Below are 14147 nucleotides of genomic sequence, written 5' to 3'. Positions count from 1 at the left end.
CCTCTGTGATTGAAACACTGCCTTAAGTGGTTTCAGCGTCAGTTGTGTCGGCGCAGGTTTGTGTCTGTGAGTTTTGTCAGTGAGTCCTTCAGTGTGTGTGTTGTCAAAGGGCGTGGCTCCTTCAGCTGCTCTGCTTTGTGTAGGCGGAACGTTACTCAGCTAAGAGACTGCTCCAGCTTAGCTAGCCTCAGGTAAGATGAATTAACAGCTGCCGTCGTCGCGGGAAAATTAGACTTTCTAATCTAATTCAGTCAGTATTTACCGTAATTTTATGTTGCTGAACGCTTGGATGACAGCGTCGCATCATGTTTTAGCCACGAGGAGGCTGTGGGCAACACTAGGGCAGATAAGTTGGAGCACACGGTGCCACAGACCGTGAAATCAGGCGATTCTTACACCAAAATACAAATGAACGCACAACTTAAAGCTGAGCAGCTGGGGTGTAGCTTTTAGTCGCCACGATGCCTTCAGTCTGGACAGCTTCAGCACATGTTTCTCCTTCTGATGTGGACATAATAAGTACTTTTTGCACTAACGTTAGTCACTTATTCGCATTTGAATCTAGCTAACGTTATATAGGAGAAGATTGCTAGGTGCTAGCATAGTTTGCAGAGCTCTTCCCACGTCGGTCTGTTTACTGTTTTTCCATGAAAAGTTTGAGCAGCTTTGACTGATCGCACGCAAACCTTCCGCTCCGCTCAGTGCGCCGCACAGCTGACATTACTGTCTCTCTGTCTGTCTGTCTGTGTGTCTGAGAGGAGGACACCGTTTGGTCTGAAGCTGTTGGCTGCTTGTTGACTGTCAACAGACATGAAAACACTCTGAACAAGTCAAAGGTGTAAAATGCTAAGCGACATTTTTACCCAGTCTGTCTAAATTATGAGACAGTAAACATTTTGATTTAGTCATAAATTCAGTGGCTCATAAATTTAACGTGGTAAAAGTCAAAGTGAAAAGTTGTAGAGCAGCAGCAGGTGCAGCTTTTGTATTTCCTATTTAGCTGTTACAACTATTTTAACTGTACAACAGTGCAATGATAGTGATATATTGATATTGATTGATTGTGGTGTTGCCAGATGATAATTCAAATGTCCATCTGTGATATGTACACTGCATTCATTTTTCCATCTCAGCGCCAGAGGACAGTTTGAAGCCCTTGTGAGGGTCCACCTGTGACCCCCTGTTAACCTGAGAGCTTACTGTAGCCAGAGTCAGCGGGATGGAGGAGGAGGCCCGGAGCTTCCTGAGGAGGTTTGTGGAGGAGTTCCCAGCTGCTCTGGAGGAAGACGGTCCGCTGCCTGTCAGCCCTCTGAGCCGCAAAGTCTCTCTGGAGGAGCTGCGTGGAGAGAGCCTGGAGCTGGGTCTGAGGCTGCTGGCCGCCAGGTACGAGGGAGAAATCCACGAAATGCATTTTACATTTTGCCAGGCCTGAAGGATGGACATGCTTTGTCACTGTGAGGAAGAGCTGGGAGCCATGCTTCCAACGTAAGGGGTTGGGGATAAATCTGATGACCGACCTGCTGCATTTCTATGCAGATATATCGGACTTCTGTCTCTTGTGTTTCCATCCCTTCTCAGCCCATTATAGTCCAGTGTTTAAATCACTGTGAATGTACAGTGTCTTTATGTGATACTCGTACTGTACTTTAATGCATCGGAATAGAAAAATGGCTGCAGAGTTAGACAGGTTTGTTGGTTTCACATCATAGTTTTTTCACCATCCTGTTACCTGTAATATATCGCAGATTAAGCTGTGTTGTAAGGTGTAGTTAATACAGGAATAGTTGGTCATAGTTGCATCATCTGCCCATCTTGGGCATGTGTGGCTGCATTCCTCACATTCCTGACAGCTCTGCTCTTGCCCTGCTCACTCAGCATGAATGGTTGGCTTTGCTGTTAGACTTCACACTGCAGGGGAGGACACAAGCATAACGCTGACACACTGTATGTGTGAAAGCACAAAGTACCAAACAGAAAACTGTAAAAGGCTTGACCTGTAAGATAACAACAGAGTTCCCCCCTCATATGTTCCTCCACTATTCTTTCTAATCTGTGATTATCATTTGTATTTCATATACTGAGATGATGGTGAATTCTGATTAGATTGGTTTGAAAATGGAGCAGAGCAGAGGTTCCATCATTATTTGAACTCACATAGATTATGTGAATGGAGAAAATCTGCAGTGTTTGACACCAAGGCTCTGAGGTCGTCATGCTCCACAGCACAGCACAGCACAGCACAGCACAGCACAGCACAGCGGTGGACTGAAGTGGGCTGCATGAACTAGCTTGCAGGCCGTTCCTGGTTTGTGCTGAAGCAATAAGTCGTTTAATTAACAGAAAAATACACTACTGTGCAGAGACTGTAATTAAGATGATTTAAATTCTATTTTAAGCAAAATGCCAAACATTTACTGGTTCTTCTGTTTTACAACCCCAGTTCCATAAAATCTTGGACGCTGTGTAAAACATGAATAAAACAGAATGTGGTCATTTGCTAACCCTTTTTGACATATACTCAATAGAAATCAGTACAAAGAGTACTGTGCAAGGTACAGGCCAGTACAAGGGGGCATCCTGGAAAGGCTCAGTCGCTCACCACTTGGTGATCACGAATGTAGAAAGGATATTACTAAAAGTAACACTTCAGAAAAACGTCAGTAAATACAGTTCATTGCACACGACTGCGTTCTGCTTTTATTTACATTTTACACAACCTATTGTGAATCAGAGTTTTATAGAAACTTAAATGCCTAAATACCCTTTAGGTTTGTTTTGTCTAATACTGGTCAGACTAAATGAAAAAGCTTGAGGCTCTCTTGTAATGTGCATTTCACTTTTCTCCAAAGATTCATCGAAAAAAGACAGATATCAAACTTGAAAATACAGGGAGGGAGTGTCGAGGCGATGATAGCTGTCATACGAGAGATGAGAGTTGTGGTTTTTTTGTGCTTCAGCAGCCTTTACATTAATACGACAGCATTCAAGTCAGACTCGTGCTGTGTTCAAAGTGTTCCAGAAATGTTTTATGTCAGACCTCGTCAGATTGCTACTGTGATTCTCAATGTGTTGAGTCAAAGTGAGTCAGGCACCTACTCAGATCTGAAACCTGTAAAATAACCATCAGATTTACCGAACAAGGTGCCTGTTTGAAAGAGGCTCATGAATGTGTTTTGCACATTTATTACACGAGGTCATTTTCAGTCCAAATGCAGCTGACTGTTCCAAATCCGTGCAGACCAGTGAGGAGGATGAGCTTTTTTCATGGTTGTGGTGTCTGGTCAGACTTGGTCAGAAAGGCCTTTATTTAACGCCAAATCACAGCTAAAGCTGTCTCATACACACTTTCCATATGGAGCAGGTCTAGACCATACTCTACTGTAGAGAGCAAGCACTTCCTTGGCAGCAAGGAAACACTTCCTTTGAACGGGCAGAAACCCCCAACAGAACCAGGCTCTGGGTGGGGTTGGTTTTGGAGAGAGAGAGAGAGATGACATCTCATCTTTTTTGCTTTCATTAACTCTGCGTTTGTGTGTGCGTTGTATGAGGTCATTACTCTCTTCTCTTGCCTCATTTTCTTGTGATCAAGAGCCGCACACCAGCTATTGGTGAACTTTCAAGCTCAGCTGAAGTAGGAAAATACAAGATGAAAAAATGAGAATCATTGCCTTGTATGCTCTCTCCTCTGTTCACATTTTCTTTTTCAGAGGTTTGCCCTGTGAGGAAGCCTTCATATCCTGTCTGCAGAAGCACTATTGTTCTCCCCACTTCCTGTTTCTTCAGCTCAGTCTTGTCTGCCAGAGAAATGTAATTCTGTAAAGGAAAAGGAGTGACAGATAAGAGAGTTGATCTCACAGGTGGACAGTCATTAAATGAGCATTGGTCATGGTCCAGTTCTATTTTACCCATTTGTGTTTGTTAGTGTTTGTTTATTTCCATACTTAGGGTAATATGATGGTGTATCACTGGGCTGAAAAGTCTGGTGACAGAAATAAATCATGTCTCATGCTCAGATCTTGACAAAGTACTCAACATGCATTTCTGTTTGGCTTTGTTGGTTCAGGGGTGCTCCTGCAGGCCTCAGTGCCCTCCTGTGCCAAGCAGCGCTGTCCCAGCTTCTGCAGAACGACCTTTCACCGTTTCACTGCCCCCAGGAAGCTGAGGTCAACCAGGAAGAAGAACAGGAAGTAGTCTGTAAGTATTTAACTTGAAGCTCATTTTGTGCTGCTGTTCGATTGCATTGTGTTGTTTTGAGGGGTGTCTCTAATATTTACTCTACTCTCATTGGTCTAAATGGGATGTCTGTTGACAGGATAGAACATCAGCAATAAATCTCTGCTGCCACTTGGGGGCAGTGTTGGAGTCAGAAACTGTAAACGGAGCACTGACATATTGAATCCTTGAAAAGTTGTTATGACAAATAATTGCAACAGTTGCATATTTACACATCCAGCAGACACAGAGCAACATAATAATTCATTTGGCGTTGTGTTTGTGTCCACCTGAGAAAAATATCTGTCTCTGTAGCAGTCAAATGCTCCATGTTTACCAGCTATTTGTTCAGTTTGTCTGTCTGCTGTCAGCCACTCTACTGTGTTTGCTGATAGGAAAAACTAGTCAGAACCAAAAGGCTATGATTGATTTCTTGTTTGATTAATCTTACCCTCAGTACTTCAGTCAGTGGCAGTCCAACGTCTCTTCCTCAACAAGCTGATACATGTGGCACTGGCATGGCATCAAAACTTCCCCAAGCTCCCACCTGCCCCCTCTCGGTTCCTCTACTGCTCTGTTCATGCCATCAAGAACACGAGGAGGAAGATGGAGGACAAACACTTGGCCTTGGCTGAGTTCAACCAGCTCTTTGGAATCCAGGTACATGACCTCAATGCAACACTAACCAATGCCTACCACTACGTATCTTGTCTTTTTATTCACGATTCCAAAAACTGCAGCAAACCTCCGACACTTTCAAGATGAATACAAATGTATCAAATACAGTGTGTCACACTTTTTTGATGTCTTTCTCTCTCTCTCAGGACGGAGTAGAGCGTGCCTACTACGCTGTGTTTGATGGCCATGGAGGGGTGGATGCTGCCACCTATGCTGCCACTCACCTCCATGTTGCTCTGAGTAAACAGGAGACACTGACGAGTGATGCAGCCACAGCCTTTAAAACTGCCTTCGCACAAACAGATGACATGTTCAAGTGCAAAGCCAAGAGAGAGGTAGTGAAGCAGAACCGCTACAACATCCTGAACACACAGATTTCAACTGACATGCTCCATCACACACACCTGTTCCCACAAGTAGATGACATCAGATTGTGTGAGACTTGCTGATTCTTGATCGCTTCAGTTTTAATTCGCTCTTAAAAATTTGTCTCTGGATGTGTAGTTATTAATTGATCTTAATCTGCATTTTAATCCATGCCTATTATTATGCCCTTTAAGGACTGGCTCAAAGAAAAAAGAGACATTACTAACCTCAGGAGGGATATCCCACAGCTCAAAGCAAACCATGTACACAGCATTTCAAATAGCAATTTGCCAGCTGACTTTGCTGTTACCTTCAGTGCTCATAGTCACCCCACCAACCCAACACCCTAAAATATTAGAAACTGAAGAGCTGAACGTCAGTGGAACAATTCTAAACTTGAAGTTCATCAACTCCATACATGGGAGTTATTATCTTCGTTTCCTTCACGAGAGGAAGAGTCAAGAGTGGGAGGCTCTCTTACTTTCCCAATTTTATTGCCTCTAATAGGTACAACAGTCCAGTAAACTGCCACAGCTACTGTTTGTGCTATCTATATAGAGGACTGGGAGAGGTTATTATATGACTTCGTTGCAAACCTAGCATCAAAGCATCAATGACTCCTGCAGGGGCACTTCTACCTTCACCTCGGCCCTCGCCCTCCATCACGTCGGCCCATCCTTTGCATTGTGAATGACCTGGTTCCAGACTGAATGTAACTTCTCCTTAAGAAACCTGGTTAAGATCCAGCAACCCCCATAATCATTTAAAAAAAAAATTATTCCTACGGTGGCACAGCAAGAAGGTCGCTGGTTCGATCCCCGGGTCGGGCAGGGCCTTTCTGTGTGAAGTTTGCATGTTCTTCCCGTGGGTTCTCTCCAGGCACTCCGGCTTCCTCCCACAGACCAAAAAGGTTAGCTCATTAGGTTAGTTGGTGACTCTAAATCATCCTTAGGTGTGAGTGTGAGTGTGAATGGTTGTCTGTCTGTATACGTTGCCCTGCAATCGACTGGTGACCGGTTCAGGGTGTACCCCGCCTCTCGCCCATTGACAGCTGGGATAGGCTCCAGCCCCCCCGCAACCCCGAAAGGGATTAGGCGGTGTAGAAGTTGGATGAATGAATGACTTATTCCTATACTCCTGTTTGAGTGTCTGTGTGACACTTTCAGTCAAGTCCCACCCACAGAGCTGCTGGCTGCTATGTGCTGCCATTCAGAGCTCACACCAATGGAATTTGGTGTTCTGGGATCTGAGTGTTTTCTGGTCGTCTATGTGTGCAGTGCTGCTGAGAAACCCATGCTGATTGATAACCTGTGTGTGTGTGTCTGTGTGTGTGGGGGTCAGCGTCTGCGGAGTGGCTCTACAGGCGTGGCAGTGCTGATCCAGGGTCAGGAGCTGACTGTATCCTGGCTGGGAGACTCTCAAGCAATACTGGTCAGAAAGGGACAAGCTGTAACACTGATGGACCCCCATAAACCAGACAGAGAGGTAGGCATGTCTCACACACAAACACACACACACACACACACACACACACACACACACACACATATACACACACACAGGAAAGGTTAATAAACAGGTATATTTCTATATATGTGTTGTTTTACAGAATGTATTTTCCAAAATGGCACATCAACAGACCAAACTGATGTAGCTGTGTTAAGTCAAGGGAAAAGAAACCAGGCTATCTCTTTTTAAAGATGCTGACATCTCTGCTCCGTGAGCATGTTGCTGAATTTGTCTGTTTGTGATAATGACGTTTGCTGGACAAAAGCTTTTAGTTTTTCCAGACCAAGCAAGAGTTTGTATGAAAAATAACTCAGATCTTGTGTCTATATATTCCACTTTTTACCCTCTAGTGTCAGGGGGCTAAATGCCCACCGAAATGATGGAAATTGGTTATTTCAGTGAAGCTGCAGGGGGTCAGTGGAGTACAGAGCTGTCTCACAGTTAATACACACAGCCTTGATAATAAGCTTACCATTCTTGGTTATATCCTGCTGATCAATTGTTTTGAACCCTGATGTAACAATTCTCCACCTAGTGATAGTCAGGTATTGTCTGGAGGCTGCTTCCTACCCCTTCCTGTTCCTCTATTTGTCATTGTAAACTGTTGGTCAGACCCTAGTGTCTGGATGCAGAACTGCCTGTGTCTATAAGCTCTGTGTGCTGAAGGTTGAGGGGTGCTCAGAACAAACTAGTTTGTACAGTGTGCAGTCTGACCACAGCTAAAGGCAGAAGTCTTTATACCCGTGTTTTCAATGGTTGCACTGAAAAAAAGGGGTTTCCTTTGAAGCATACTGACCCCTTAAGGATGGCAGTGCTGGTCAGCTGGGTCGTCTGTCCTTGTGACTCTTGGCCCAACGTGAGATATCTCAACAACTACTGGCCAGATGGTCATGGAGTTTGCTGGGGTTATTTATGAGTCCTTGAAAATGCTTCCTGCTTATTCTAATCAGCCAACGCCAAAAAGACCTTTTCTGCTGCACCACCAGGGGGCCAAAGGTTCCATGTGTAAACCTCTAATCCACCATCAGGTCAAATTCCTTTTTGGTTTGGTGATCCCTGACCTTCCCATTAGCACCACCCATGGACTGCATGGCACCACCCTTGGGTCAAATTATCAATTCTGCACAGAAAATATTACATAATCTTACAGGCAACTTACCATTATGTTTATAGCTCTCATGGGAATAAAGCCATTTTAGCATGTTTTTTGCTCTTGTCAATTTTATACTGTAGGTGTAATGACTGCTGAAGCCTCCAGGGACAGGTGACAGTCACATGACACATGTGGAGTTAGAATTCACCTGGCAGTGAAGACCTTCAGATATAATGAATGGTGGGAATGTGATCACATGCTAAGGTTGCTCTCTCTTGTGCTCTACTGTCCAGGATGAGAAGCAAAGAATTGAGGATCTTGGTGGCTGTATCACTTTCATGGGCTGCTGGCGTGTTAATGGAACCTATGCTGTATCCAGAGCTATAGGTAAGTCAATCACAACCAACAAGAACAGAGCAAAATGTGCTTGTGTGACATCACTGTTTTCATTGTGGGCTTAATACAGTAAATTCTCACATAGTGACCTTTATTTACCTCAGTGGCTCAAAAAAAATCAAAACCTGTTGCACTTATATCATATACCATCCTGTTGTACTCATATCATATACTTAGGGTTTTCTTTCAAATAAATGCTGCTGAGATGCCTAACCCTCGTCTAATCCTGAGAATGAATCATGTTACATTTACTAATTAACCAACATTATGAGGCAGGCTGCACTTCCCAAAAGACATACCTCATTTACATTCCTTTCTTAAGATCTGCTCTTCTTATATTGCAAATAGGCTGAAAAGACGTAGAATAATGTTTTGAGTGGAGTGTCCCTCTTATTTTTGTTAAACCGTGATACAATATTGTCACAGTAAACAATGAAAAAAATATGGGGATATAAATTTTAGGTCATATCACTCACCCCTTGTGTCAGCCCTGATGGGTGACCTGTACAGGGTGTACCCTCTCTCACCCAGTGTCTGCTGTGGTGTGGGCACAGCTAATGGATAGTTCAGAGATGCTGTGATTTGAAACGTCTGTGTTTTGTGTTGTAGACTGAGTAGAACTGTGCATGGCAGACAGTGGACACAGAGTATGATAGAAAATGTCGTCAGGTGCAACAGTTGACAACACAATAACTGGGTCATGGATAACTGAGATCAAACTTCAAATGTAACCTTCTCCTGACTTGTGTCTACACTACAACTCTTGTTTTTTTTCTTTTCCTCTGTTTGCTAAGGACATGTTCTGCAGACACCTGATTCCTTCTGTTGGACATTTAGGAAATCTTCTGGTATTTTTGTAGTGTAATTTACACTGCAGTCTGCTACTTAGCTGACATATGTGCTGACACTGATATATCTGTGAAAAGCCAAAGAAATCCAGTAAATTACAGCCCAGCCTATCTCTTGATTGGGTTCTTCTGTGTAAGATTATTAAGATAGCCAGTTCACCTGTTGATTTAATGGTCTAAAACAGGCCTGGACTGGATGTAGATGCAGCTGCTAACTGCATATTCTGCATCACTGCTCCAGGTGACTTTGATCAGAAGCCCTATGTGTCTGGAGATGCTGACTGCTCGATAACCCAGCTGCTCGGAGATGAGGACTACATACTTCTGGCGTGTGACGGCTTCTTTGATGCAGTCAAATCTTCAGAGGTCCCACGTCTAGTCCTGGATGCACTCCAACAGCCTGGTGACCCTGAGGGTGGGGCAGACACTCCACTGGAACAGTCTGAGGATGCTGTTGGACTAAGAGTCGCTCAACAATTGGTAGGTCATGCTAAGGCAGCCGGTTCTAGTGATAACATAACAGTTATTGTGGTGTTCCTCCGTCCGCCGGAGCAGTTGCTGGCTCAGGACTCCACCACGGGAACTGCACAAGCTTCTCGGGACTCCTCTTCCCAAGATGCACCACAGCAGTGAAGGAGGAGGTCTGCTGCCCAGACACCACTGTGCCAAGCTACTGCCTGACTCAGCATTTTCAGGTGCTGTCAGACATCATTTGATGCAAACAACACACATGAACACAACAGAGTGTCGTCACTATGTCACTGCTTTAGAGGAAACGTATTGATTCAGCTGTATTTAGACCAGGTCATTTAAAATGGTCTGCTAGATGATGCAGGGCCAAATTAACTCGCTGGGGTTCCTTGGGCAAAACTGAGCAGTGGGCCCCTAGCAAAACCTCAACATGGTCCCCCAACCCAGAAACCAACCAGCACTCCTGCACTGGACCTCTGCCTGCTCCAGGCTAACGTTAACATTAATTTGCTTGTAAGGATATGCACCATGTGAGCATCATATCAACTTTATGTTTGTGTGTCTTGGAAAAAATATGATGTCCTGGTTTTAACCTCAGTATTGATCATCTCATGTGGTCAAGTGACATTGACTCATTCGAAAGGGCTTTGTGTTTTTGTTGGAAGTACGGTCTCTGTGCAACTACTCTACTACTCTGCATTCATATCTCTTTTAAAAGAAATAGTGCCAACATAAGCCTTGCAAACATTGAAACTTTCTGTTATATCGCATTCGACTTTGACAGATGTATGTTTGTGAAATGAAAGTCTTATTGATTGACTCATTTGGGGAAGCAAAGAAAGGCCAGAATGATTTCAGTTTTATAAGCACTTCAGCTCCTAATTGTGAGTCAATTTAATCACTACTGAATACATAATGTTGAAATTTAAACATTAGTGAATTTATAGCACTGAAATACTTTCATTTGTACTTTCATAGTTTGTAGTTTTATACAGTATGCTTCACTTTTAATGTTTTAAGACAAGTTTGAAGATGAGGACTAATTGATCTTAAACAAACATAATGCTGTCTCAGGCCACGCTGGTTCGAGGTGCTAGAGTGTAAACTTTCCCAATGAATATCTTGACAGAGCTGCTAATGTTAGCCTGACTCTGCTCTTGTTAGGTTACTACTGTTGATAGAAAGCCAGCTAGCTAAACAGCGTTAATTTTGCCAGTGTTGGAGCAGATAAACGTTAAATTTCATTCAGTCCTGGAGGTGTGTATGAGAGAACACTTATGTGTTCCCATTTGTGACACTTTCTCCTCACACCAATAAGAAAACCGTCACTTCTGTTACACCGGGGTGGAGGTGCATTGCTGTGCCTGTAAAACCCTTCATCCATCTTTTCCTCTTCAGATTCCCTCAGTGTGGTTTCCAAGGCCTCAAATCTTATGGTTAATCAAGAACCGGAGCCTTGGTACCTCTCACCATAAACAAATCTAGGACTCCCACGTGCCCTCTTTTGTGCAAATTCTCCTTTCTCTCGACACCGTCCAGCCCTTGTCTTCATTAACTCTTATTATTCTTCATGTGATTCAGTTTCAGAGCCTCATATTTCCCAAAAATAGGACACAAGTTTTCCCGACCATTGTTACAGAGCCAACATTGTGGCTTTCCATCTGTTTCTGCTGATAGAGGATACCTCAGCATGTAGAATATGGGCCCTCTCGCCAGGTTGAAGGGTACAGGGGACAAGACGTCACCCTGTTTGACCCCTCTTCACAGACAAATACTCTCGGATTCGTGGAGGATTTGGATTGGATCTCGGATTTTAGTATTTCCTCTTAGGGCAGTCTCAAGGAGTCTGCAGTGAGTTCTCGTATCTCTTCTTTTGAGCACTTTTTTTGTTGTTGTTCCATTTGTTTACCCTCATTCTCAGAGCAACCTGGATATTCAATGCATCCCCTCTGTTGCTCGTGCATGTGACAAGCTTTAGCTTGTCTTCAGACTAGTTTGCTAGAGAAGGCTGGACGGATCATAATTGGACACCAGCGATCCATATCGACCAACTTCCTTTAATCATTCACCTTATTGATCAGTGTTGTCCATCTGCCTTTGCCACATTTTGGAAGATTTCTGCAGTACAGGTTTGCATTGTACAAGTCGGCCAACTTTACACCCTTTGGGTCCCATCGAAGGCAGTCATCTTTTCTGACACCATGAGGGCCCGGGACGCTCACCTGCTTCATCTATTTCAGTGCTCCATTGGATTGTACAAGTCGGCCAACGTGGGCAGCAGAAAGGGGCCGTTTCTGCTTCAGTTTAAGAGGCAAATGGACCTAAACCTTTGTTTTTCATTTAATTTAATTTGCCCTCCACTTTCCATATATCCTGTTAGACTCTTTGTACCAATTTAGGATCCAGCTGACAAGTGGAGTGCTCCTCTCCATACAGAATCCTTCTTGTACACTGTCTGCATGATCTTGTAGCAGGACTTCTTTGTCTGTTTGAAACCTCCAACTGGTGGAGCAACGACCGGTCAAGTGCCTTTGGTCTTTTGTTCCTCTGCAGTCGTTTGACTGTAAGGTACTACCTTATCCCACCTCAGCTTTCAGGCATCCATTAAAGCAGGTCTTCACTTTTGCAACCTCCAGTCGCAGGGGAAGCGGGACCCTGGAAGTCTTCAGCTGTTGAGGCAGATGGGGACTTGACCGCTGCTTCGCTCGACACTTTCCTCTGACCTTTACACTTCTCTCTGATCTGTGTGCTAGAGGATGATTTGAGAGAGATTTTAGTTTAAGCATTCAATATTCAGTAGTGATTAAATTTCACAAGAGGTTCATTGGCTTGTAAGATAAATGTAAGCTAAATCTTTTCAGCTTTACTTTGCTTCCATAGTTTCTATGCCAGAAAGAAAAGGTCTTGGGTCTTGTGACCCCTGTACTGCTATGACAGGTCTGTTACCATTTTTTGGTCTTAATACTCAGCATTAGGTTTTTGTATTTTTTTTTGGTCAAGCTTTAGTTCTCATCCATCGCATCTCATCCATATGTTCTCTATGCATTATCAGTATTAAATGGAATTTTTGGATTGCACTCTGTGTCTTGGAGCTCTCGGATGCAAAAAATCTCATTATTTTGGGTTCTGCAGTGGGATTGGACTTACACTGACATCATTAATGTGCTTTCATTTAAGTGATTTTTCCCAAGCAGCTGCAACTGTGCCTTTAACAATCATGACTCAATGAAATGCCTGGGAAATCTCTTACTGTGTGCCGTGCTGCAGTGGGTAGTTTTAGTGTTCCTTAAGGGAAACTGAACTCTTACAGAAGCTATTGTCAACTTCAGTCATCACAAAGTGAGCTGAATGAGTTGATCTCTAATGCCAAGCACTCAGACTGTTAAAAGTGTTTTACACTGTGCACCTTGCAGGAAACAACTTGGATTAAGTCGGTAAATCTTGAATTGCCTCTGAGCTGTAAATTTGACCTACTGTGGTGAAAAGCTGTTGATGGTCTGTTTTTAATTGCTGGAATGCAGTACCTGCTATTTCTGAGCTTCAACCAGGAAGAACTAAATGACACAAGGATCACACAGAGGCAACAGCATCGTCAGTATTTTTGTTTTCAAGTAGTGCAAGTGTGCCAAAAGTACATACATATGCAGCGTGCTGACCTAAGGGAGTATTTTTGTGGAACATGTAGCTTGATTTGCTCAATCACAAACTAACAGTATTTCTGACTCCTGTGTTTCATTTTTTATATCTTTAATTAACAGTTCTTAGTCTTGTGTTATTGGGAACATTAATATCAGCTGTAACCATTTGGGGACGTAATTATACACTCTAATATTTTGTTTCCCTGACAAGATACTGTTGTGTGCTGTTTTATGTAATATTTAATGTAACAGCTGAATTAAAGCAATGAAAATGGAAAATGTTGAGGATGTTTGTGGTAATTGTTTCAAGCAAAGTGAATGCTATTGATACTAAGTACCCACACATTCTGTGGTACTATATGAGAAGTAAGGATAGAATGATACAAATACAAGAATTATTGCTGACATAACTGATGTGATCTCCCAACTCAAGTGCTCATCAATAATTATGAGGTATTCAGTGGCTAAGACTGAAGCATTTCATTATTCTTGGGAGATTTCTGATGAACGTTTTCCATTTTACCACCAAACTAATAAAGTTTGATATGTTGATGTTAATAAACCATTTGTTTGGATTGAACCATTCTGCGTAAACAGACAAACCACAGTCCGCATCTTTAATCTGTGAAAGTTTGAGTGCTTCAAATATCAATGAAGAAACTATGTTGGACATAGTTGGTAGATTATTTACACAAATAAGGAATAACAATGGCCCAAGAATGCACCTCAGGTGAACACTTTTCTTCCACATCATGTACAGTAGTAATTTAAATGAAGCTAATGTATGAAGTGCACCGCTTAATATATAATTGGTGTTGTGATAGAAAATGATCTTCCAGGCAGCGCTATGAGATCTAGTCAAAACCCTCAGCTACATAAGATCTGAGGACAATAAAAAATGAGACTTGATGAAATATTTCTGACTCAGTACTGTAG

The 14147-nt window shown here is 43.0% G+C and overlaps 1 protein-coding gene across 1 annotated transcript; it reads left to right on the top strand.

Moving 5' to 3' along the window:
* The first annotated feature begins 112 nt into the window (after positions 1 to 112).
* Positions 113 to 13493, top strand: ppm1f (protein phosphatase, Mg2+/Mn2+ dependent, 1F). The gene is made up of 8 exons (XM_076731429.1): positions 113 to 191; positions 1134 to 1383; positions 4064 to 4194; positions 4670 to 4872; positions 5037 to 5225; positions 6598 to 6741; positions 8152 to 8245; positions 9344 to 13493. Exons 2-8 carry the CDS (start codon positions 1220 to 1222, stop codon positions 9733 to 9735), a joined length of 1317 nt encoding a protein of 438 aa, XP_076587544.1. The 5' UTR covers positions 113 to 191; positions 1134 to 1219; the 3' UTR covers positions 9736 to 13493.
* The last annotated feature ends 654 nt before the right edge of the window (positions 13494 to 14147 follow it).

This window comes from Chaetodon auriga, chromosome 5, assembly GCF_051107435.1.
Source record: "Chaetodon auriga isolate fChaAug3 chromosome 5, fChaAug3.hap1, whole genome shotgun sequence".
Taxonomy (NCBI): Eukaryota; Metazoa; Chordata; class Actinopteri; order Chaetodontiformes; family Chaetodontidae; genus Chaetodon; species Chaetodon auriga.
This window is presented reverse-complemented; position numbering and strand designations above follow the sequence as displayed.

What these genes read in the sequence shown, in the direction of transcription:
- ppm1f (XM_076731429.1), top strand. Translation starts at nt 1,220, where the DNA reads ATGGAGGAGGAGGCCCGGAGCTTCCTGAGGAGGTTTGTGGAGGAGTTC. An exon ending in CTGAGGCTGCTGGCCGCCAG is followed by an intron (nt 1,384 to 4,063) that starts GTACGAGGGAGA and finishes TTGTTGGTTCAG; the next exon opens with GGGTGCTCCTGCAGGCCTCA. An exon ending in AGAAGAACAGGAAGTAGTCT is followed by an intron (nt 4,195 to 4,669) that starts GTAAGTATTTAA and finishes TCTTACCCTCAG; the next exon opens with TACTTCAGTCAGTGGCAGTC.